At 39.0% G+C, this 23,894-nt stretch overlaps 2 protein-coding genes across 3 annotated transcripts in view; both read right to left on the bottom strand.

Annotated features, from left to right (window-relative positions):
* Positions 1 to 310: 310 nt before the first annotated feature.
* On the bottom strand, positions 311 to 13,002 carry MTRF1L (mitochondrial translation release factor 1 like). The gene is made up of 7 exons (XM_009907203.2): positions 12,586 to 13,002; positions 10,026 to 10,105; positions 8,649 to 8,832; positions 5,270 to 5,433; positions 4,169 to 4,286; positions 2,481 to 2,617; positions 311 to 1,776 (listed from the first exon to the last, which is right to left on the bottom strand). Exons 1-7 carry the CDS (start codon positions 12,881 to 12,883, stop codon positions 1,561 to 1,563), a joined length of 1,197 nt encoding a protein of 398 aa, XP_009905505.2. The 5' UTR covers positions 12,884 to 13,002; the 3' UTR covers positions 311 to 1,560.
* Positions 13,003 to 19,000: 5,998 nt separating this feature from the next.
* Positions 19,001 to 23,894, bottom strand: part of RGS17 (regulator of G protein signaling 17) — a 72,990-nt gene continuing 68,096 nt past the window's right edge. For both annotated transcript variants that reach the window (XM_009907198.2, XM_054162701.1), the window contains exons 4-5: positions 23,290 to 23,524; positions 19,001 to 19,772 (exon numbers count right to left, since the gene is read on the bottom strand). In XM_009907198.2, coding sequence (XP_009905500.1) covers positions 19,584 to 19,772; positions 23,290 to 23,524 — 424 coding nt within the window. In that variant the 3' untranslated portion in view covers positions 19,001 to 19,583. The remainder of the gene's footprint in view (positions 19,773 to 23,289; positions 23,525 to 23,894) is intronic.

The following is a 23,894-nucleotide window of genomic DNA, read 5'->3' as shown; positions in this document are numbered from 1 at the left end:
AATAAAGACTTCAGTCCTAGTTTCTGTTCCAATCAATATCTAATTATTTTATACACAAAATGCATCAATTTTCCCCCCACTTCCTTATATACCAGTTGAGAATTGTAAATCTAGACCTAGGTCTCACACTTACCAATAGGAAATATGTACACCTTATGCTTACAGGCACTTCTACATCTGAAGCTAATGTATGCATCTTTAATGAAAAATTTGGAACTTAAGCACAGTTACCATAGAGTATTTCCCAGAAAACAAAGCTTGATAAAAGCATCAGATGATTCTATGTGGGGTTTTTTGTCATGCAGTGGTTCAAACTGCAGTCTCAAGTGCAGTAAAAGAAAAAAGAGACTGATAGTAAGAAGCTGATTTTTTATATAGGATTTTTAAATAATGTATTTCTATAAGCTAACTGTAGAAAACTTTGTTCCAATTCTAATTAGAAGTCTGAAAGTAAACACCCCTGTATTCATGGCAGCATTTTTCCCTAGCTTCCAATTTCTTATTTGTATTTCAAATACATTCTGTTTGTGTATACACACATGCATAGATACAATATGTAGTGGGATAGTGTGGCATGAAAGCTGCACGTTTTGTATAGTTATACATACTTGGGATTGTAAAATAAGGGTGAAAGTCTAAAACAATAAATTAAATGTAAGGGCTGAAAGTCTTCTTTACGTACAGATATAAACGTGCACATATATCAGTAGATTAGAAAGGTTAAAGTTTTACTTTGCTTTCAGAGATCAAATGTTTTAAGATGCTGTTAAACAGACAAAACCACTGAGATGCTGTTCATATTGTGCAACTTTTAGAAAAATCAATAAACTGGAGAGTCCATTAAAAACATAAAAGAAACACTGAACTGAAGCCAAATGGAGACTGAACTATCACCCAAACAATAATTGCAACAAGTATTTTCACTTTTGACTCAAGAGCAGAAACAGCCTTTTCAAAAACAATTCATACAACTTGATGCTTGGCTTCCACAGCTTTTTTGGGGTTTTTTTTGAACAAGAGATATTCCTAAAACATTTCTGTCTGTATTAGTAAGAGCCAGAACGCCATGAAAACATGATGAAGATAAACTTTGATGCCCTCTCCCATGTCACATATAAGCAATTAACAAACCTGAAGATAAGTAGTGGAGTAATTTATTTATCACTTTCTCACAGTCACTCAAAATAGGATGTTTTTGTTCTCTCAAGTAAACTGACTCTGTACTGATGTTTAAACTTGTTTAAACTAGAACTAGAAATAGCTCATTTTTAATGTGTACCTTTCAAGGGTGGTGTATCAGTATCTTCTCAACGCAGAAACTTAAAAACTGCAGTTTCTTCTGTCAAGTTTACTTTTTAAGTGGACTGCCGCAGCAATAATGTCTCATATAAAGGTGCTAAGGTCTTTACCTCAGCAAGTAAGAAAGCTGTTTATCAGTCACGAGGAAAGAAGTAGCGATATCTTTCATAATCCAAAAGGCAGCTGCATTTTCTAGGTAGTGCTCCAACAAGCTATTTTGCGGACTTGTACTTGTTGCAATGGGATGACAAAAAGCAACGTTCAGGATAGGTTCTTTTTTTCATTTTCTGAAATAACTTCCATTAAAGATTCGTAATCAGCATACGTGCTCAGAGTTTGTATCATTTCATCTAGCATTTCTTCCCCTAACATGAAAGACTCAATATGATGCACTGATCTGCTTATCCTGTGGTCAGTAATCCGGTCCTGCGGGAAGTTATATGTTCTGATCTTCTCTGATCTTCCTTTTGTGCCAATCTATCAAATGAGAAGAATCAGGATGAAACACTGATTATGCATCTAAAGTGAGAGCTTTCTCCTCCTGCCACAATTATCAAAAATGTGTTATAGTTCAGTAGCTCATAGAATGGCAGGGGTTGGAAAAGACCTCTGGAGATCAAGTCCAATCCCCTCGCCAAGACAGGTTCACCCAGAGAAGGTCACAGGAACATGTCCAAGCAGGTTCTGAACGTCTCCAGAAACGGAGACCCCATGACCCCTTCAGGCAGCCCACTCCAGAGCTCCTTCATCCTCAAATTAAAGAAGTTACTCCTCATGTTTAGATGGAACTTGTGCCAGTTACCCCTTGACCTGTCACTGGGCACCACAGTAAAAAGACTGGCCCCATCCTGACACCCACCCTCCTGAAGCCAGGGATACAGTAATTTTTGTCAATCATATAAAAGAATAATTGAGTGCATCTTTTTCTAATATTATTCTGATTCTTCATGCTGTAATCCAGTTTGTTTCATTAGATTTCTAGAATTCACATACTACTGAAATTTTTAATTCTGGCTAATACACAACTTCTATTGCTGAAGCAGAATGTTTTGGGCTTTTTTCCCCCCTTAAGTCCTTCCTGGGCTCCTGTTACTGTTTATTTCGAATTTGCAGTTCAACACAGGAGTTACCCCAAGAACATTCACTTGTACAGAACAGTATCTTTACTAAGTGAAACTTACTTGAATTTTTCGAGCACTGTTTCTCTTCTTGGTTTCTTCTTCCAGTTTGGCATTGTACAGTTTGGCACATAGCATCTGCATTGCCTTCTCTTTGTTTCTAATTTGTGATCTTTCTTGCTGACATTCAGACACAATCCCTGCCAAAAATATCATGACATTTAGCACTGAACAGTTACATACTAAATTTATTATGTTACAATAAGGTGTTTCTTTCATCAAAAGCCCAGGCTTATTAACGTCTAGTGATACATTTTGGGTGAGAACTGCAGACTGAGTTGTTTGTGTGCTTTAAGCCATAACACAGAAAATTTAATTTGGTATGTTGGGACAACAGGTGGATAATGAAATAAAAAATAGGTGATACGGTATCACTTACAGAAGACATCCTTAATACTTGGAAAATTTTGGCCACAGTACCACAAAGTTTAGGATTGAAGGAGCAGTAAAATGCATGAGATAGTGAGTATACAGAATATTGTCAGAATATACAAAAGTGGGAACAATTTTCTTGAAAATCAGTCTGGTTTCTCTTCCCAAAACTAAAAAAAAAAAAGGTTAAAATGAAAAGTGAATGACCTAAGAAAGGAGCAGGAAGAAGAAATACAGGAAGGCAACACAAGCTAAGTTGTTATTTATTTTAAATAACTCTGGTAAGATTACATAGTATTACTTTATAAAAAAATTGTTAATTTTTTGCATCACAAGAAAGGTTTATAGAGAGAGTTAGCATGAGAAAAATGAAAGAAGTAACACAATTGCAAGAGAGGTCAAGAGGAATATGAATAACCACCAAAAAAATCTGCAACATATTTTAAGATTGCTATATCAAACACTAATAACTGCCTTCAGCAAAAACTATGATAATTTGCTGGCTTTAGTTTGCAGGGCTTTTTTCACCAAACGATCCAAAACTTTTTGAATCTTGAGTACCTTTTTGTCACCGTATCTTGAATAGAATTCTACCCTCTCCACTGCATGAAGATAAAGAGCACATGGGATTGCCCTGAGGCTGTAAAGCCTGACTAATGCAGAGAAAAGTTAAAAAGCAATGAAAGTCAAGGCAGCTGTTGTGGATTGCTCAAAGGGAAGTAAAAAGATTAAGAATGGGAATAAAATAAAAAGTAAATAATTTTTTAAAAAGATACAACAGATAAAACAAGGTAGTATTTGAGGGTGTATCTTATGCCTCCTACATTTCCTAACCTGAGCTCTAGAGATAGGCCTCCTAATTATATGTGCAGTCTATGGGAAAGGAGCCAGCAGACAAATGGAAGTTGGCATCCTGTGCAGGCTCTGCATTTAAAAGAAATATTTTGATATGGAAGTTGAAAACCCTCTCTTTTAGATACTAGTCAAGAAGAGGCAAATCATCGGATTTTAACCTGCTCGGTTTTCAGTTTCTTTTCCATTAGTAGAAATCTTGCACATAACTTTTTCATAAAAACTGATCTGGATGCTCTTAGGAGAGTCACACTTAGCAGCAAAATGGGTAGATTACCTACTGAAGCCAACGGTTTTCATTATTACAAACTGGGAGTGAGCACAAGGCAGTGCATTCAGAGTACTATAAACATGTGAAAACTATATGAAAACTCTACTGTTGTCCAGGTTTGAAAAATAACACCATCGTTTCATAAGAAATTCTGACAGCAGCTTTGCAATCTTGTACTAAGGGAAAACTGAAGCACCTGTTGGGATATGGACTATCCTTACAGCACTGTCTGTGGTATTGACATGCTGTCCTCCAGCTCCACTAGCTCGCTTTGTTTCTATTCGTAGATCTTTTGGATTGATTTGCAGCCTCATCTGCCATGGGAGACAAAGAAAAATAATAAAATATAAAAAAAGAACACATTTATGTTGTTTCTTTCTAGACAGATGTCAAATATGGTTTATCACAGTATAACCAAGGTTGGAAGAGACCCCAATTTTATAAAGCACATTCAGAGAAGATCAAATCTTTCAAAGTTTATGAGTGGTAGCTTGCATCCACTTATAAACATGGTAACAAATCTTTGTAGCCAGGTTGGAGTGTGACATGATCAAAGTCAGGAAATCAGACAAATAGTAGCTTAAGATGTAATCACTAATCTTAGCACTAATCTTCCCCCTCTTCTGAAAGCTCTGCACCCTCTTCCTGCAAGAGTTAACCAATATTTGAATTTGACCAGATGTTTTCCATATAAAATGGAATATATTCCCTTTGTTAACTCTGGAATGGGGCTATGGTCTCTGTGAAGAAGGAATGAGATAATTTCAAGAGAAAATGGGAAGGAGTAACATCACTGACAATTTGTTAGATGAAACAAAGATCACAAAAATATTCATTAGTCAGTTGTTTTTAGCCAAACACAGTGAGAATGAATTAGCACACACAACTGTGGAAGTTGAAAGCGAGGACACTATAGAAATGGGGAAGAGGAGGTGCTAAAAGAAATCTCTGTGAGCTCTCTAACTCAGTCTTCTGTTACTTTAAAAAAAAATATAAAGCTTTCCACAAAACATGTAATGTATTCACAGTGAATTTTCCTGTTATGGTGAAGTAAACTGACAGTGACTTTCTTGTGATTAGGGCTATGAGGAAATCCAGAAATTCTTTATTTCACCCCTCTAGTCAAAAATAAAAATAAACAAACAAATATGAATTTGTCAAAAGCTAAGATTTAAAATAACATATTTAAATTACTAAGAGACAATACCAAGAGAGACTAAAACCACTTGGGTATCAGCAATACAGCACGCAAAAATATTGCTCATGGTAAAGTCTGCTACACTAAGATAAATATTACCTCAGTGGGTTGGGGTAATATGGCAACAGTCATTGTGCTGGTGTGAATGCGTCCTTGTTTTTCTGTCTTTGGCACCCGCTGAACACGATGCACTCCCCCTTCAAATTTCATGTACTTGTAAGCCTCAAGACCAGCTATACTGGCAACTGCATGTCTCAGGCCACCTTAGATACAGAAGAAAAACAGTTGTAAAGCTGTAACAGAACCTGTTGGTACTATGTTCTTAAATTTATGAATTTACCACTTAAATACCTAGGCAGAATTATACTGAAAATGCAAGAGAACTCTTAACAACAAAGCCGAACAAACATACTCACATGCTATCTCAAGTAAAGCACTGCCAAATTACTTTTCAAAGTGCAATTTAATTTTTTATACACATTAAAGGATTGCCTACAAACCATGTAAGCATAAACATATACCATAGTAGAACTCTGACACCAGTAATAAGTTTACAAGAAGGTCAAATTTTGAACACCAACTTCAGAAACTACGTTATCCTTTTTTTAATTGTTAGTTCAGAAACTTATCTTTCAATAGGAAAAAAAAATCTTACTAAAGGATGAGTATTTTTCATGTGCTTCCTCTTAAATGGTCTCCTCTATGCATCCTACCAGTGGGGGTAAAAAATGGGGCCCACTGCTGAATAATGTGGGTGTTGTGATGATAGCAGATACAGAAAAGGCAGAATTCTGAATGCCTTCTTTGCTTAAGTCTTTACTGCTAAGACTGACCCTCAGGAATCCCAGTCCCTGGAGGCAGGAAAGTCTGGAGGAAGGAAGGCTCTCCCTTAGTTTAGGAAAAGTAGGTTAGAGATCACCTAACAAGTTGGACACCTTTAAGTCCATAGGCTCTCATGCAATGCACTCTTGAGTACTGGGAGATGGCAGATTTTACTGCTGAGCAATTCTACAATTTTTGAAAGGCCAGAAGACTGAGGACTGAGAACCTGAGGACTGGAGAAATGCCAATGTGACTTCAGCCTTCAAAAGGGAAGAAGGAAGACCCTCACCTCCATCCCTGGAAAGGTGATGGAACTGCTCATTCTGGAGGTCATCTCTTAGTATGAGGAGGAAAAGAATGTTATCAGGAGTAGTCAGAATGGATTCATGAAGGGGAAATCATGCCTGACCAATCTGATAGCCTTTGATGATGGCATGCCTGGCTGGGTAGATGAGGGGAGAGAGAGACTTTTGATGCTGTCTTCCATAAGGTCCTCATAGATAAGCTTAGGAAGTGTGGGTTAGATGAGGGGGCAGTGAGGTGGACTGAGATTGACAGATCGACAGACATCATAAGGTTGTAATCAGTGGCACAGATTCTGGTTGGAGGCCTATAGCTAGTGGTGTTGCCTGGGGGTCAGTGCTGGGTCCAGTCTCTTGTTCAAAATATTCATCAATGACCTGGATCAAGGAAGAGAGTGTACTCTCAGAAGGTTTGGTGATGATACAAAACTGGGAAGGATGGCTGACACATCAGAAGGCTGTGCTGCCTGCACAGGCTGGAGAGCTATGTGTAGAGGAACATAATGAAGTTAAACAAGGGCAAGTGTGGAGTCCTGCACCTGAGTAGGAATAACCCCATTCATCAGTATAGGTTTGGGACTGACCTGCTGGAAAGCAGTTCCACGGAGAAAGACTGGGGATTCCTGCTGGGTAAGAAGTTAACCATGAGCCAGCAATGTGCCCTTCTGGTCAAGAAGGCCAATGGTATCTTAGGGTGCATTGAGAAAAGTGTAACCAGCAGGTTGATGGAGGTTCTTTTCCTCCCCTTCTACTCTGCCCTAGTGAGGTCACACCTAGAGTATTGTGTCCAGTTCAGGGCTCCCCTGTTCAAGAGGGACAAGAAACTACTGGGGAAAGTCCAGTGGAGGGCTACAAACATGATTAGGAGATTGGAGCATCTCTGTTATGAGGAAAAAACTGAGAGACCCAGGGCTCTTTAGCCTGGAAAATGGAAGACTGAGAGAGGAATCTTATAAATATCTAAAGGGTGGAGGTCATGAGGGTTGGGCTGGGCTGTTTTCAGTGATGTGCAGTGAAAAGATTCAGGTGATGGTTCAAACTAGAACACAGGAGGTTTCATTTGAACTTAAGGAGAAGCGTCTTTTCTTTGAGGATGATGGAGCACTGGAACAGGCTGCCCAGGTATGCCCAGATTTTCCATCTTGCATTCAGCCCCATGTTGCTGCTTATTTTATGTCAGCTCTAAGGCTCATGAGAAATAATCCAACACATTAACTAGGCAAAATCTATCCCACTTGTAAAAAGCTTTAGATATTTTAAGTGAAAGGACATCAAAATGAACCAACCCCCGCCCCCCAAAATCAGAAACAAAACAAACCACCAAAAGCAGTACTTCTCATACAGAGAGGCAGTAAGGAAATGAAAGGTGAAAGAACTTATTTTAGAATAGAATAGAATAGAATAGAATAGAATAGAATAGAATAGAATAGAATAGAATAGACCAGGTTGGAAGAGACCTTCAAGATCATCGCGTCCAACCTGTCAACTAATCCAACCCACCTAATCAACTAAACCATACAGCCAAGCACCCTATCAAGTCTCCTCCTAAACACCTCCAATGATGGTGACTCCACCACCTCCCTGGGCAGCCCATTCCAATGGGCAATCACTCTCTGTGTAGAACTACTTCCTAACATCCAGCCTAAACCTCCCCTGGTGCAGCCTGAGACTGTGACCTCTTGTTCTGGTGCTGGCTGCCTGCAAGAAGAGACCAACCTCCGCCTGTCTACAACCTCCCTTAAGGTAGCTGTAGAGAGCAAACTAGCATCAAGCTGTTAAATTGATTACCTGTGAAATTTTAGTAGAAGACTTTCAGAAATAATTAGACCTTTTATTTCTCCTCTACAAGTCTCAATGATTCCTCCACTTTGCTCATCCATTAGCTGTTGCAGATGAGCTATATCAGAACACCCCATTTCCTTATAGAAGTCCCTCTCTCCAAGGGACCATAATAAAACTTCCAAGATGCCAAACCGATCTATTAACCCTAGAAACGTTAAGTAACTAAGTAGAAGATTCTGTGTTTGTAAAAAAATAAAGCTGAAATAACACATCTGCACCACTTTCTTAATTTTCTTCTGTTAAGTACTTAAGTTGTATTTTGAAACTTTTTGAAACTACTGAAAAACATATTATTTTTCATCACTTTAGTATTTTAGCAGTACTTCCAAAATGGAATTTCATTCTCAAATACAGAAGGCAGAGGAAAACTGTACTCAGATATTCAAACAAAATTCCACTTCTAAAATTAAGTTAGTGCAAATTAGCTTCCTGTAGTCAGGAAGTTCAAGTGTCAATGAATGTTTCAACTTAAATTAAAAAGTTAACAGAGATTACGTATTTTTATTACTGACCTATTTCACTGGGAAAGTATTCTAATATTTCAAATTTCCAGTTCTTATAGGCAGCATATCGTTGATACATATCAAATATCTCTGAGGTGAACAGCATGGCTTCTTGCCCTCCAACTCCAGAAGTTACTTCCATGATGAGATCACTCTTGTCTGTTTCTTCTGAAGGAATCAAAAGCAATGCTATCTGTGAATACAAAAATACGCAGACAAGACTTCCCTCTGACACTGCTACCCACAATCAAGATAGTATAAAACACCAGAGAAGTCTGTAACTCATCTAGGCTACCTTCTCCTGCATTAAGACATTGGTTGCCCAGGGGACAAGCTTCTCATGCCTCCTGCAGTAAAGCAGTAGCAGTCAGTAAGAGATGAAGTGGAGGAACACCGTGTTGCAGGAAGACTCCCTGTGTCTATTCACTGTCACAGGAGCTACCCACATCTCTCAAGGCCTACAAAACTTCACAGAAGTTTTCACCCATCAGGAACACTGCAACACTTTGACACCACAGGATATAAACTGGTTCTTGCAAAACAACTGAGCATTTCCCTTCCCTCCAGCCTCCCTTTCACTTGGTCTCAGCTGCAGAGCTAAGGAGGTATGGATGTTCAGGACAGTCCTTCAACATCTGAGCTGTACTGTTCATTTACTTACCTAAAAAGGGACAACCAGCCTTGTATCTATGGAAGAAAGATGCACTATAACCAAAAAAACTACCAAAATTTTGCAGGCTGGATCAAAAGCATTTGCAAATGCTTTTCAATCACCTTCCTTTATGATCAGTAGGTGATGTTTCTTTCCACAGATTACTACTTATTTTGGCAAAATTATTATATTTACAAAAATATTTATAATGTGACTTGTATTGTTAACAAAGGAATAAATAACGTGACAATACCATCTACATTAAGTTACCACAAGTAAGATTAGGAATATATAACAATTTATGTGAAGATCAGTATTTTTAGGTTAAATAAGATAGATAATATGTAGAACCAATATAACATAGTCATCTAAAGTAGTTACATAGTATTAAACTTTTTTTTTCCAATACTGTGTGTTACCACAAAAGTTTAATGTTACCAATTGATTAAAAAAACCCAGGAAATCCATAAAGATACATCCAGACAAGATCAAATATAACACCTACTTATAAAGATGTGTTGATTCAAATAGTTTCAGGCACAAGTAAACACTTACAGCCTGTCTCTATACCTTCTGCATTTTTCATTTTCCTTAGATAACAGACACTAGTTGAGAAGTATAACTTGAAAGGAGGGAAGGAGAAGAGTTTATCAAGACACCTCATTTTGATGAGAAGACAATTTGGCTTTGTTAATTTAAAAAAGGAAACAAGAGAATTTTAAAGGCTACCTAACCTGGTGTTTCAGTGCGGTTACCTCTTCTTCACAGGAGGCAATTTCCCGTTCTGCAAGCTTCTGGAAATCTTCACTCTCATCTGGAATATTTGAGTATAGTTAAGCCTCAGGCTTGTATCAGTGCCACTCTCAGAATATCTTCTGAAAAATAACCATGGCAAGATCTTTGCAAAAAAGCCCCAAAACAACAACCCACCACAGAAAACCCCCTCATACTAAACCTGCCAGAAAATGAGATTAATAATACAACCTGTAACAAAAACATACAGTACATATCAAGAGTGGCAGTGCAGGTTGCTCAAAGAATTAGTGGTGCCCACCCTTGGAAATACTCACAAACTGACTGGACACAACCCTGACCCTGCTTGAGCACAGGTGACTGGACTAGATGATCTCCAGAGGTCATTCTGTGATTCTAAGAAATTACATTCTGTATTTCGGTGTGACAAGAACATCAAGGATTTAAAGAGCACAGTAGCCCCACAACTGACACTTGTCATTAAAAGGACTATTACCCCTATCACTGTATGCAAAAATTTGAAGATGGGAGAAGGAATTTTGAGTATTTTCTGTCAGTTTACTCCAGAGCAACTTCTGAAAAACTTCTAAATGTAACTAGAAAGAAAGGTATGGAAGAACTCTTGCATATAAGAGAAACTTTTACTTCTAAAGTATTACCTACCTGATCAGCATTAACATTTTACTATTAAAACTTCCTTTTCTGTACTAGTTTCAGTATGCTGAAAATGTTCCTCAACCACATCCCTCTGCAACCTGTTCCAGATGCAGGACCATTAGGCTCAACAGGTCAAAGTGCAAGGTCCTGTATCTGGGTCTGGCCAATCCCAGGAACAAACACAGGCTGGGTAGAGAGGGGTTGAGAGTACCTCTGAAGAGACTTTGGTGTATTAATTGATGAGAAGCTCAATATGAGCTGGCAGTGCACTCATGCAGCCCAGAAAGCAAATCATATCCTAGGCTGCATCAGCAGGAGTGTGGCCATCAGGTCAAGAGAACTGCTCTTGCGAAACCCCACCTCAAATAGTGCATGTATGTCTGGTGTCCCCATACACAAAACTGTTGGAGTGAGTCCAGAGGAGGGCCACAAAGATGATCCAAAGGATGGAACACCATTGCTATGAGGATAGGCTGAAGAAGTTGGGGTTGTTCAGCCTAGAGATGACTCCAGGGGAACCTTATAGCTGCCTTCCATACCTGAAGGGATTGTACAGGAAGGTTGGAGAGGGACTCTTCCTAAGGATGTCTAGCAATAAGAACCCCCTTGGTTTTAAGCTGAGTGAAAGTAGGTTTAGACTGGATCTTAGGAAATTCTTCGGTACGACAGTGGTGAGACTCTGGAATGGGTTACCCAGGGAGATTGTGGATGCCTTCTCCCTGGAAATGTTCAAGGCCAGTGTAGTTCAGAGGCATAGCTGCCCATGGCGGGGAGGCTAGAGTAGATGATCTCTAAGGTTGCTTCCAACTTAAGCCATTCTATGATTTGTTACCACTCTCATTGTAAAGAGCTTTTTCCTTACATCTAATTTAAATCTGTACTACTCCAGTTTATAACCATTGCCCCTCTCTCCTTTTCCAGTCTGAGGTGGTGGAGGATAGATTGAAAAAAACCACCAAAACAAAACCCAAAAATACCGTTGGCTTTTAGACAGTGTTTGGCATCTCTTTTAGTCAGAGTAGCTGACTACAGTTAACATATTTGATTAATCAGTATTTAGCAAAATAGTAAGTTCAGGAGGAGACTTGATGGGGTGCTTGGTGCCATGGTTTAGTTGATTAGGTGGGTTGGATTGGTTGATAGGTTGGACACGATGATCTTGAAGGTCTCTTCCAACCTGGTCTATTCTATTCTATTAAATGACCTGGCAAACATGTCATGATTTAGTGAAAGTTTACTGATCTTAACAGTTTTCTGCATTTCGATTTCTATCTATGCTCAAAATGAAGTTTGATTCAATGTAAAAAGTACTCAGCACCACTAAAAGCATGCAGCTACTAAAAGAATCCAAGGCTGTAGCACAGCATCAAGGCAGCACAAACAGATGTTGATGTTTATGGCTGCTTAAACGGGTGCATGTAGGCAGACTGGGCTGTCTTGACAGTAAGAAAAAGAGTCACTAAAATGTAAAAATCTTCTGTCCCTGATTTTTATTTTACATGGAACTGATTATAACACAACTCTTCCTTAAAGCAACAGCTCTCACACCGATAGACGAGACTTTCCTAGCTGATACTAGTTTGCATCCCAGCCTCTCTGCTCGGTGTAGTTTGCTTGCTTTCAGTGACGTAAGGCGACAGGAAACCGCCCAGGCCTTCCCCGGCTGACAGGATTTCAATTCTCCCGCGTCCCACCGCTCCCGCCGCGCCTCCAGCAGACGCTGCGCGGCCGTCACAGGCGCACAGCGCCACGCGGCTGTCTTCGCCCGCCCACTTGAGCCACTTCCCCAATCGCGTCGGTGTATGCAAATCGCTCCCCCCACCACTCCCGCCAGGTGGCGCCGCAGCGGCTTTCGCCGCGCCCCTCTGTGCCGCGGGCCTGCACCTTGCTTCGCCAGCTCCCGTGTGTCACGCAGCTCCTGCTCCTTGTCGTGCAGCCGCTGGATTCGCGCCGCCAGCTCCGGCCCCGCCCCGCCCCGCGCCCGCGCTTCCAGCAGGCGCCGTAAGGAAGGGGCGGCGAACAGCTCGTCCAAGCTGGGCCGGGCGTTCAGCTTGCGGTGCGGCTGCAGCAGGCACGTACCCGCCGCGCTACAGCCGACGGGCGCTGCTCGGGGGCTCCGAGGGGGCATCGCGGCGGGCCGGCGGCCTTGCACCACGCGAAGAGCTCGCGAGAGCAGCCGCATGCCTGGCAACAGCGGGAGCTCGGGCGCCCTTGTCCGCCAGCCCGGCCAGTACCGGAGACTTCCGAACGTACTCAGCCACCTTCCTTCCGGGTTTCCGGAAACTGCCGAAGTGGCTCAGCGCTGACCTCAGGCGCAGTCGTAAATTATCTGGCCTCCGCTGGCGGAAACGAACGAAAGGTTTCGTCTCCTTTTGGTTTTCGGGGCTGTGTTCTGGCTCTGAAGCGCTTTGATTGGCCAGCGCTGGCAGGTCGGGCCACGGGGTGGGGCCTAACATCGGCGGATCTCTAGCGCAGTGCCGCTGCCGCCACCTGGTGGCCTGCGGCCGTGAGAACCTGCAGGCACCAGGGGCTCCTGCCCGCAGAGGGAGTGGCGTATGCGTGGTTGTGGTTTAATTCTGACCCCTCTCTCTCTCAAAAAAAAAAAAAAAAAAAAAAAAAAGGAAAAAAGAAAGTCCCCCAGAAGCCCAACAACCTCCAGAGTCATCACACGAAAAGTGGGACTCGCGTGGTATGAGCCCGCAGGTCTGCTGAGGTCTGCACTGGTGTGGTTTAGCATTCTATGCTGCGGCCAACCTCCAAGTCTGCTCGTGTGGAAGCGCTTATGGAAAGTTTCGGCTGGGGAGTTAGTATCCAGGGTACTGTTACAGGTCTTTAACTTTATAATAAAATTTCAGAATTAAAATACCCTGAGTAGGAAGCTGCAAATACTTGTGGAAGGATACCTCCACAGTAAAAGCAGGTGCAAAACAAAGCATTTAGAAGAAATGCACTGTCAGAAGAAGACAAAAGGGCACTTGGAAGAGCCTTCACGTCAGAGATTAGTGGTGAGATGAGAAGACTATCCATTTACTAAATGCAGAGCTAAGTACATTGTTGTACGTCAAAGTTTTAAACTGGAAGGCTGCGATGATGCAGTTATTTAGTAACTATGATGTGATGATCTTTGACAGATCTACTCCGGTATACAGACAGGTGGCATAATAACCTTGGTTTAGATAACATCATTAATGAAATTCTTGGCTAAATTCAAACCAGTTTGAGGAATATACTTTATTATAAAAATGTGCAACTATCCATAAAATTTTGTTAGGCAGTATTTTATATTACAATCATTGCAGGAGTCAAAGTTGAGCCTTGCTTCTGTCTTTGTTCATTTCTTAACAGAGCTAGGTAATCATACTTTACAACTAAATTACACCCATGGAATAACAGTAACTTCCACATGATACATTAATAAATTGTTATCTTCATGAAAGTAATATCAAAAGAAAGAGTAATGCTTGCACACCTAAGTAGTTTGCGTAACTAGGAATGAAAACTTGGATGTTTTCTTCCATTGTGGAAATCAATCTACAATCATTGTGGCAAGACAGTCAATGTGAGAATTTGTTATTTGGAACAATACACATTAAAAGTAATGGTTGGATAAAAACACCTTCCTATGATTGTAAATGCAACACTTTGAATGAAATTTATTGGCAAAATACACTGTACCAATAATTCAAAAGTAATCACACTTGAAGAGCTTTGCAGAGAATGTACAGTCTGTGTGGTTAGTCTGATGCTGACAAACAGCCTAGGCCAGCACTTAAGAAATCTCATTCACAGAAAGCTTCCCTTGCACTCACTGTTGCCTGACCATGACATTCCCTGAAGCCTTCTTTCAGAAGGGTAAAGTAAAAATGATCAAATATTTGCATTTCATCGACCAGATATGTTGGTATTCTATACCAATGAAAAAGTATGAGAGTCTTAATGGCTGTGTGAACCCTGCTTGTGAGAGGAGTACACAGAATTCAGGAAATTTAGAGTAAGGGGTGATTTTCGGTAAAGCTTTTGAGAAGAAGTAGTATGTCAGTGGCTGATGGTCTGAATGGTAACTCTGCTTTAAATTGGAAGGATGGATTTTCATAGGATGAATTTACGGATAAAGGAAGAGGCAATATCTATCTCTTGGTATAACAGTAAAATAATACAGACTGGTTATGTCAGGCTTTATCCAGATGATTTTGGCACCATTATTGCTTTGTTCTTTTATCCTACAAATACCACTTCTACTGCTGACAGAAGTATTCAGAAGCTGTGTGAATGGGGCTGATGTTTTGTCACTGCAAATGTACTCAGAGTATTGGTGAATGAGACTGGAGCTTTGTCACTGCAGCCATGTCCCAGGATGTGCTCACTCTTGGGTCTCTCCATTATGGGCTGAGAAAGTTCCTGTTTTGAAATGTTTTTGAAGATGGTTCAAATCAACTTGGAGCAGACATTGCAGCTGTCTATGTGCAACCTTAATTTTTTGCTTTGCTGGATTTGGTAAGGACTCAGGCTGTTGTTGGCTTGGTCGATGCTGCTGGGAGCAGGCTCACAAACATTGAGCTTTACTCCTTGTGGGGTACAGTCACTGAAGTTAAGACACTTTCCCGTATCATCTTTGATTGCTCTTGAGTTGGCTTTGTGGAATACTTAATGCTTAGTGGCTTTCGCAAGCATTTACCGCTTACAGAAGCTGCTGGTTCCTGAGCAGCCTCACGGTCCATCAAGCTGCTTACACTGAAAGAGCCCCTCACCATTTTTAGATACTGATTCCAGAGGCAGATGCTCCATGTGATCAAATTTGCTGCCTTGGGGAGGAAGTGTGGCACCAGGTGGCAGCTTAAACCCTGGCTGTTTAAGGTAGAATGTATATCTCTATTAATAGACACTTTTGCATGCTTTTAAATTAAAACAGATCTATTGCTAACTAAAATCTGGTTTGTGTTCACTCTGTTGTCCCACAAATGGATAATGTGGACCATATAGTTGCTCAAGCAAGTTGTAGATGGGTTGCAGACCTGGAAGTGCCACATACCACAGTTCCATGCTGCCTGGACTCAGCTGGTTAACATGCAGCCCAGCCACCAATCATTGACCTGTGTTTTCTCCATCATACCTTTGGTCTCCTTCATACCCTATATGCCTTCAGTCTTATGTAAATACTCTTAATATCACCTGCGTGTTTTGTTTCATCTTGGGTATCCCAAACTATTTTCAGCTCAGATGTATGAAAGTTGACTGTAAACAGCTATGTTGAACACAAGCATAATACAATATATATTCAGTTTCTTTGAACCCAAAAGGTCAGGATTGTACACAAGTGTTCTGCTTATTGGTGGCTATTCGGCCTTTGGCTCTGTTTGGCAGAAAGGATTAAACACTGGGCAAAAGTGACAAAAACATAACTCCCTTTTTGTGGAGCACTTGCTACGTACATTCTCATGAAAAACTGAAATACAAGTTAAATACATACTTATTTTATTCCAGGCTATAGAATAAGTGTATTTAGGCAGTTTTTCAATGTGTATTGCACACTGCATGCACAATAAATCAGTTTATTAACTTGACCATTTTACAGTTTTTGTTCAAAGAACTGTCTGATAGGCAATGAGATCATGTTACAGGTTGTCCATTTGGACCATATTCATTTTTTCATGAAAAAAATTTGGGAAACCCAAACTGATAGATGAAATGTATATTAAACATCTTAATACGAGCATTTCCTCTAAGAAAGAAAACTCACATGTTATGTTAATTTTTTTAATCCCTCCAAATAGAGATTTTAAGACAAGAAATTTTGAACGTGATTTCATTGCAGTAGTACACTGAAGACTGGTGTAATATTCTTCAAAATGGTGCAACAGTTTCCAAATACAGTTTTTTGGAATCTTATGCCAGAAATCAAGATAATATTTTAGGGCCCACACATTTAGCTTTCAAACTGTCCTTGAAAGGATGACTTGTCTATGTTGACAAGAACTTCTACCTGCGTGAAATATCTTATAAAGATAGCTTAAGACTAGCAGGTCACCATCAAATAATAACATTAAGAATATTCAAGTCTACATCTGCAAAGACTTATGCATGCAGTTTTTCTTCTTGCACATTATTTAGCCGTGTGAACTAAATGTATTTTACCTCAAACACCAACAAACTTGAAATTACACTATGTAAATATATACATATATGATGCTGTATATGTTTAGTACCACAGTAAATATAACTGTAAACAAATGATACTAGACATATGTAGGACCATAGTTAAATTCCAACTAAGAAGAAAAGCCAGAAAAAATATCTTTTTTTTTCCTAACAGTATTTCACAGTAGAAGGTGGCAGTCCTTTCTCAGTGAATTTTCCCCCGCTCAGGATTTGTAAACACCATAGCTATTATTCTACCACTAAAATAACTGAATATTTTATTCATAATGGTAAGTAGCTAACCAACATGAATAAAGTTGTCATAACACAGCAACACTTTCAGACAAAACAGGTATTTATTAAAAGAAACATTTATAAATATTTCTTCTTGCATTTTATACTACATTTTCATAAATAACAATATTTAAAAGTGCTGAATATGGTAGGATAGTCAGCAACGCCACTGTAAACAGATTTGTTTTTCACTTTGCAGATTTTGTTTAGATCCCATTTTGTCAGACACTACAACAGTTAAAATATTTGCATAGGGAATAGAGAATAGCCCTTTTAATCTTCTCCTGAATTCTATATAAATTACAAAACCAAATGAGTTTAAGAAACAGTTTGTTAAATTGTTTGTATATATATCCAAAAAAAGCACACAGGTTTCAAGTAAAAAGAATGATTAAAAAATTCCCCAAACTTGCTATTTGAAACATGTTCAATAAATTAAAAAAATGAGAGGTAGTAAAACAAAGGAAAAAAATAAGCCCCAGAAGATAAACTAAGATCTGCATCCTACCAGTTACTGTATAGCAGCAGACCTGACTTCGCAGCAGCAGCTGCAGCAAGAGCCGGCACCCAAGGCTGCCTGCAAGGTGTAACTGCATGGATGCAGCCAAATGTGTTGGGGCTAGATTCCACTCAAGGATACAACTGCCAGACCTTCCAGTTCCATTGGAAGCAACTGGCTTATGCACATTTAGTCCTATGTAAATGAGAAAAACCTTGCCTCTTCGGTCTTAGTATAAGACCAGAGTTGTCAGTATTAAATATATATATATATATATACATACGTACATACATATATATATATATATTTAACAAGTATTCAAAGCCATTTATTGGTATGTCCTTAGTATTTTGTGAGGGATGCTAACACTCCTTTTGGTTGTATATTGTAGGTATGAAGATTTATTGGTTTTTAGTTCTGAGTCACTGTCTCTTTACACATCAAAATGCATCCTAAAATTGGACATTTTTTGATAAAAAGGCCAAGTGAACACCTATTAAAAACACCATGGCAGCCAAGTGATAGAAGTGCTGTACTGCCTTAGCTCTGATTAAGGGCTCAGTACAGGATTCTTACCCAGGAAAGACACCCATTGAATTTTCATAGGGATTTTGCTTGGGTAAGGACTGTAGGTTTAGAAGCCCTTGAAGTTTCATTTAATATTACTCTCAAACCCCCTTGTTTTCAAGGAGTAACTCAAAATCAATGAGTCTAGAAGCTAAGCTAAGTCTTCTATAACCCGCTACCTTGTAAAACATTACTTTGTTTAAAAACATTTCTTTACTGGATTTAGCTTTCCGGAAAAAAACACCCCAAAACACCTTACAGGACAGATGCAATTCATCAGAATGCTCTAAAATGCTCTAAAATGCTACATGTAGGCAATCTTTTATTAAATTTCTTTATTCAAAAAAACTAAATTATCAAGATCTTTGTGGTTTTGTTGTTTTCTTCTTCTTTTTTTTTGTTTATGTTGTTGTTTGGTTGGTTTTTTTTCCAAAGTACATAACATTATACAACAGTGTTAGAACTGGGTAGCCAGTCTTTAATAAATCAATTACAGTAACTGACATCTGAAATGTACATTGAAAATCTTTGTTCTTTTAACAATTAAACAATATCAGCGCATAGATTGTGTCACTCAGCTATGGATCCCTTTAAGTGGTTTGTGCTTTTTTTTTTCCCTCCTGTTTTTGTTTGTTTGTTTGTTTTTCTTTTTTTTGACATTGCAAACTCTGTAATGAAAATTCCACAGCTTTGGCAGTGGACAACCAGAGGAATCCTCTGCTTGATTAAGTTTAAATAAACAGTGATAAATAGCTCTTTTTTTTCCCTTTTCTTTCTTTTTTTTTTTTTTTTTTTTTTACCTGTACAGAAATATTGGCTTCAAAAAATCAGTGTGTTGTACTCAGTAGAGCATATTGAGTAATGCTACACCTTAAAAATTGGCTTTTTTATTTTTTTAGTTAGTGATGTTAAAAAATGCAAGCCTCTTTCTGGTTTGCCGCGACTGTTTATATGTACCATAAGACTGTATTGCACAAAAAAAGTTCTTAAATACAGATATAATTTATGTTATTGGATTAAATATTGCAACAACTAAGTGGTAAGTGAAGCAGGTTTACCTTGCACATGCAGTGTGAGGATACACAAGGAGAATGTTCATAAAACTACAAATACGTCACTGCAATCTTGACTGCAGTAGGGTGAAAGGAGTGTGAAACAAAGGTATTTTGGCAAATCCATTGTTCCCCTCCCACGCCTTCTTGAGCAAGGAGGACCTTGGTAAAAATGTAGACGGAGACCATAATACGTATTTGTTTTCTTCACAGTAGCCTGAGTAGAGCTAAACTGTAGTTCTCCAGGAACCCAGCAACAGATGTTATTAAACTACTTTTCTTCCATCCCACCCACCCCCCAAAAAAGATCAAGTTATTTTGTTTGAAAATTAAAACTAAGTTTCAGAAGTAGAGCCCGTAATACTTTCAACAAGAGACTTATAAATCTGAGAGTTCAAAAACCTTGGAAAAGAGTCTCTGTGCATTAGGGTGTATATCTGGAGCTGGGCATCTTCATACATGTGAGGGCTGGGATCCAACAAGTTTCTGTTGATCACTTCTCTCACCCGGGAGTCAAGACTAACCTGAAGATGAGAACAGAGTCATATTAAACAGTAATATCAGAAGGACTGTTCTACATATCTTTATTTCTCAGGGCTCCATTGACCATGCCAAGTTAATAATTTCTTCAAGTAATGCTCTGTGCTTCTTTTAGAGCCGCCATACAATTACAGCCTGAGACTTGGTCTTTGAGTCCATCTTAAGATCAGCAAGATGAAATGCAGTCATAGAACAAATGCAGTCATAGAACAAATACAGTGCAACTAAATAAAGCTCTGCTGCAACCTGTATTTCCCAAAATATTTTATTAAAAAACAGACTAAACTTTTTTACATATTTAAAATTATTTCTCTGAAATGAACATTGACTGACTCTCATTCAGAGAACTGAAATGTTGTTTTTTTTTCCTGACCACTTGTTGCTAAATCTTTGGAAGCTTTCCATTCAGCATTGTCACCTGTCTCAATATGTTTTATTTCCTTTTCTTTTTTTCCCCTTGTTACTCACAAGTTACCCAGAGTTTTTTATAATTTTTATAATTTTAATCTTCTCCTTAATTATTTCAGATTTTTTTTTTCTTCTTTTCAACTGTTTTTAACAACTGGTAATTTATACTTGCAGGATATTGTATGTCCATATCGAAGCTGTTAGCAAGTTGCAGTTCTAGTTTCTCATTTACTTTCCATTTGTAATGAACTCCTAGGCAGAAAAGGGCATGTTATGCTTGGGACAAAGGCATGGGTGATTTTGGAATATCATTTAGAAGTTGAGTGAATGTACAGCTAATCTACAGAATGCTCTAAAAACAGTAAAATCAACGCTTTCTGGATTAAATGAAATGGCAGTAGCAGGAAAGCCCACTGGGGCCACCAAGAGTTTATTCAGCTAAGAAGAAAAATGCTAAAACTCTGAGTGGAGAAATACCAAGCATAGATCAGTTAAGCCACTGTGATTTACACTACATTGCAATCTGAACCTACTAATCTGCAGCCATATGAATAGATATTCATGTTGTCTTAAGAACTGAATTCAGCCCTGGAAAGCTCCACATACTAAGACACCATATGTAAAGGATGCTAATTGCAATGAAAACTCAGAACATGTGTGGATGTATGAACTTGTGTATTTTCACACGTGGTAAACCAAAATCTTTGGGAATACAGTGGTATGGTATGATGCTGCAGAGTAAATACAGATTTGAATTATATCTTCAGGACCAACTGTAGAATCTAGCATTGCTGGTTTGTTAGCATGTTGGAGTACGTCACTGCCACATCCTGCAAGGTCTTTCTTCTCCAACATTTGCTGCTACTTGGTTATTGGTCACAAGACACAAGTATGATGCTGCCTGTGAGTAAGCTGTTACCTATTCATGCATCAAACTGTACATATTACTCAAGCACCCTGTCTCTGCAGAACATTCATTATGCCGGCTTAATTTAAGCACACCTTCCACCTAAGTGCTCATCACTACACCTGCATGCAACATCCCAGGGGTGCAGCAGGCCTCCCTGATGTACATTTCCCTTTCACAATGGCAGTGGTGGGTGCTGCATCAGCTGTCATCAACAGCTTCCTCCTTTTCTCACCCTGGTGCTTCCCCTCCCTTGTGTTGCCATGGCTGGCTGGGCAGCCCCACAGCTAGCCACTTTTTCTTTTCTGGGTTTTTTTTTTCAACCAGGAATTTTTCTGATTGAATTCATTGTCTAACTAATGTAGCAGACTGGCCTGCACAGCAGAGGTGAATGGACTGGTGAGGCTGCTTGACCAGTGACTACATGCTTTGAGATAGAACAGCATGTAAAGGTGTAGCATTATGTTAGTTTTGAGAAGCAGTGTTGCAGCCATGCATCTTCAGAATTTATGTAGACCACTGCATTTCTGTAGCACAGAAATGACTAAGATTTAAGCAATTCTCCCCCAACACACGCACATATCTTAGCAAAAACATTTTGTGCAGCTAGCTAATTCATTCTTCATTATCAAATATAAGAGATGGGATTAAAAGGTAAATTCATCAGGATGGAGTGGGGTTTTGTGCTATTGAGCGCAGTATAAGTTAATTTCACTTACAGAAAGAAAAAAAATAGTTGTGGAACCATTCATTTATATTGTAGTTTCTCAGTGACTCACTAAAGCCAGATGGCAAAACTAGTTGGAATTACTTACAAGGTATTTTCTTGCTAAACAGATGAATATAAGATATCTGTTTAGAGCACTAAAACCTGCCTCCATAACTTCACCACTGAACAAGCGATGCTGAATATTCCAGCTCTTATGCCAAAAGATAACATCTGGAATGACACACATGGATGAACAAGAAATTTTGAGCTCTGTACTGATCTAAAGCACTGCAAACAGTTGTTATTTGCCTTGTAAGACTTCCATCAGGGATAGGAGCAACTGGATTGATGATATCCACACATGCTTATTTCATCAGGTTAGTGAGCAGTTTTGTTAAAGCCTAAATCAAACAGCACTTAGTTAGTGTTTGATTTTTAACTGCATGTTGATCTAGGCTTAAAAAGACAACTGAGCATTCAGCTCGTACATATGTGTGCTAGGGATTTTTTATATCATATAATGTTATATTATGTTAATTGTATTATATTACATTCTATTCTATTATACCCTATTGTATTATGTTATATTATGAAAAAAACATTATTAGCTTCCTGTACTGGCAATTATCTCACTCAAAAGCAAAAATACACACTATGGCACAAAAGAACATAACGGAGGTAGAAATTACTGTTGGCTTAATTTGTATGAATGAAGTTGAAAATTATTACTGAATGCAGTACAGAAGTAAAATGTAAGAAGCAAGTCCACAGTAAGCATAAATTAGCATAACACAATTGAATAGGAAGTCAGATGCAACTCACAGAGATAAGGCAAAAGAGATAAAGGTACATGATGTGACCTAAGAAGCACTCTTCCAAAGTGCTTATATATTTATATAACTTTCTATTCCAAAACATGTTTTGACAGGGGACGCTTTTTCTTTACTCCAGGTGAAGACAATTTCATAATTTGTCTATTTCATTTTAAGGGTTGAAGAAAATCTTGTATCATTTCCTAGATATTTTCATACCTCATACACGGTCTCCATTTCTGTACTCTCACATGGGTCTAACCAGTGCTAACTTGGATTTTCTTCCAGATAGCTGTTGCAGCAGATAAATCTATAATGACTCTGATTTAAATTTCTTAATTTTGGCCCCTTTTCTCCAGAAATCCGTTTGTGTTACTTACTTACGTACTCTGGCAGGCATATACCACTGGTAAAGAAACCTGCCTATCTCTCAGCTTTCTCTTACTGGAGTTGCTTAAGGCTGACGAGCTTTGAGGTGTTGTGGCCTATAATGCTAAGGGACCTGACATCTGTGTCTCTACTTTTTCTGTCTCTTTCCTAACTTAATATCCATAATATGACTTTGAACTGACAGATCAGGCAGACGTTCAGATCCCCCCATCTGACAATCCAGACGATAACATTTGGAATAACAGAAAATGCAACTGTAATATTTACACCTTTACCTCTTTTGGTGATAGTATAGAAATGTAATCTTCATATATAAGTCTTGCTTTTTCTTCAATAACTTTCTTGTTCTGTTCCTTCTTTAGATCTTCACATGCAAGCCAGAAAAGCAGGTTCTCCTCACTGTACTCTGTTCGCAGAAACTCTCTGAAAAGGTTCCTCCCAGCTGGTGTTTTCATCATCTTGTCAAAATTCTGAGCCCAAGACAAAATTTCATCTGCAGTAGGGTTTTGGCTGCAAAAGCAAAGTATCATTACAAACATGCTTCTATTTTTGTAACAGTGTTTACATACATTCATCCAAAAATTCTCCTCTCAACTGCACTATGGTCCAGAATGAAAACTGTAAGCAACAAAGTTTCAGCAGTGACAGGGAAATTGTGTTCACTCTTCACTTACACATTTATTACCTCAATAGCTTGCTAAAAATACTCAATGTTACAAGACATGCACTTGAGTTTCTACATGTTTTCTACTAGTATTTGTAGCCATCAAAGACAAAATTCCACAACAGCATAAGTTAAAGGAGATGCGATTTCAGGGAGCTGGCAAGAGGCTTTCTTTCATAGAGGATTTAGATGACACACTATGACCCTGCCTGCTTC

The sequence above is a fragment of the Dryobates pubescens genome, chromosome 6 (genome assembly GCF_014839835.1).
Source record: "Dryobates pubescens isolate bDryPub1 chromosome 6, bDryPub1.pri, whole genome shotgun sequence".
Taxonomy (NCBI): domain Eukaryota; kingdom Metazoa; phylum Chordata; class Aves; order Piciformes; family Picidae; genus Dryobates; species Dryobates pubescens.
The sequence above is the reverse complement of the archived record's forward strand: the minus strand, read 5'-3'. Positions and strand labels throughout refer to the sequence as shown.

What these genes read in the sequence shown, in the direction of transcription:
- MTRF1L (XM_009907203.2), bottom strand. Translation starts at nt 12,883, where the DNA reads ATGCGGCTGCTCTCGCGAGCTCTTCGCGTGGTGCAAGGCCGCCGGCCC. An exon ending in TAACCGCACTGAAACACCAG is followed by an intron (nt 8,833 to 10,025) that starts GTTAGGTAGCCT and finishes TTGTATTCACAG; the next exon opens with ATAGCATTGCTTTTGATTCC. An exon ending in ACAGTGCTCGAAAAATTCAA is followed by an intron (nt 1,777 to 2,480) that starts GTAAGTTTCACT and finishes CTCATTTGATAG; the next exon opens with ATTGGCACAAAAGGAAGATC.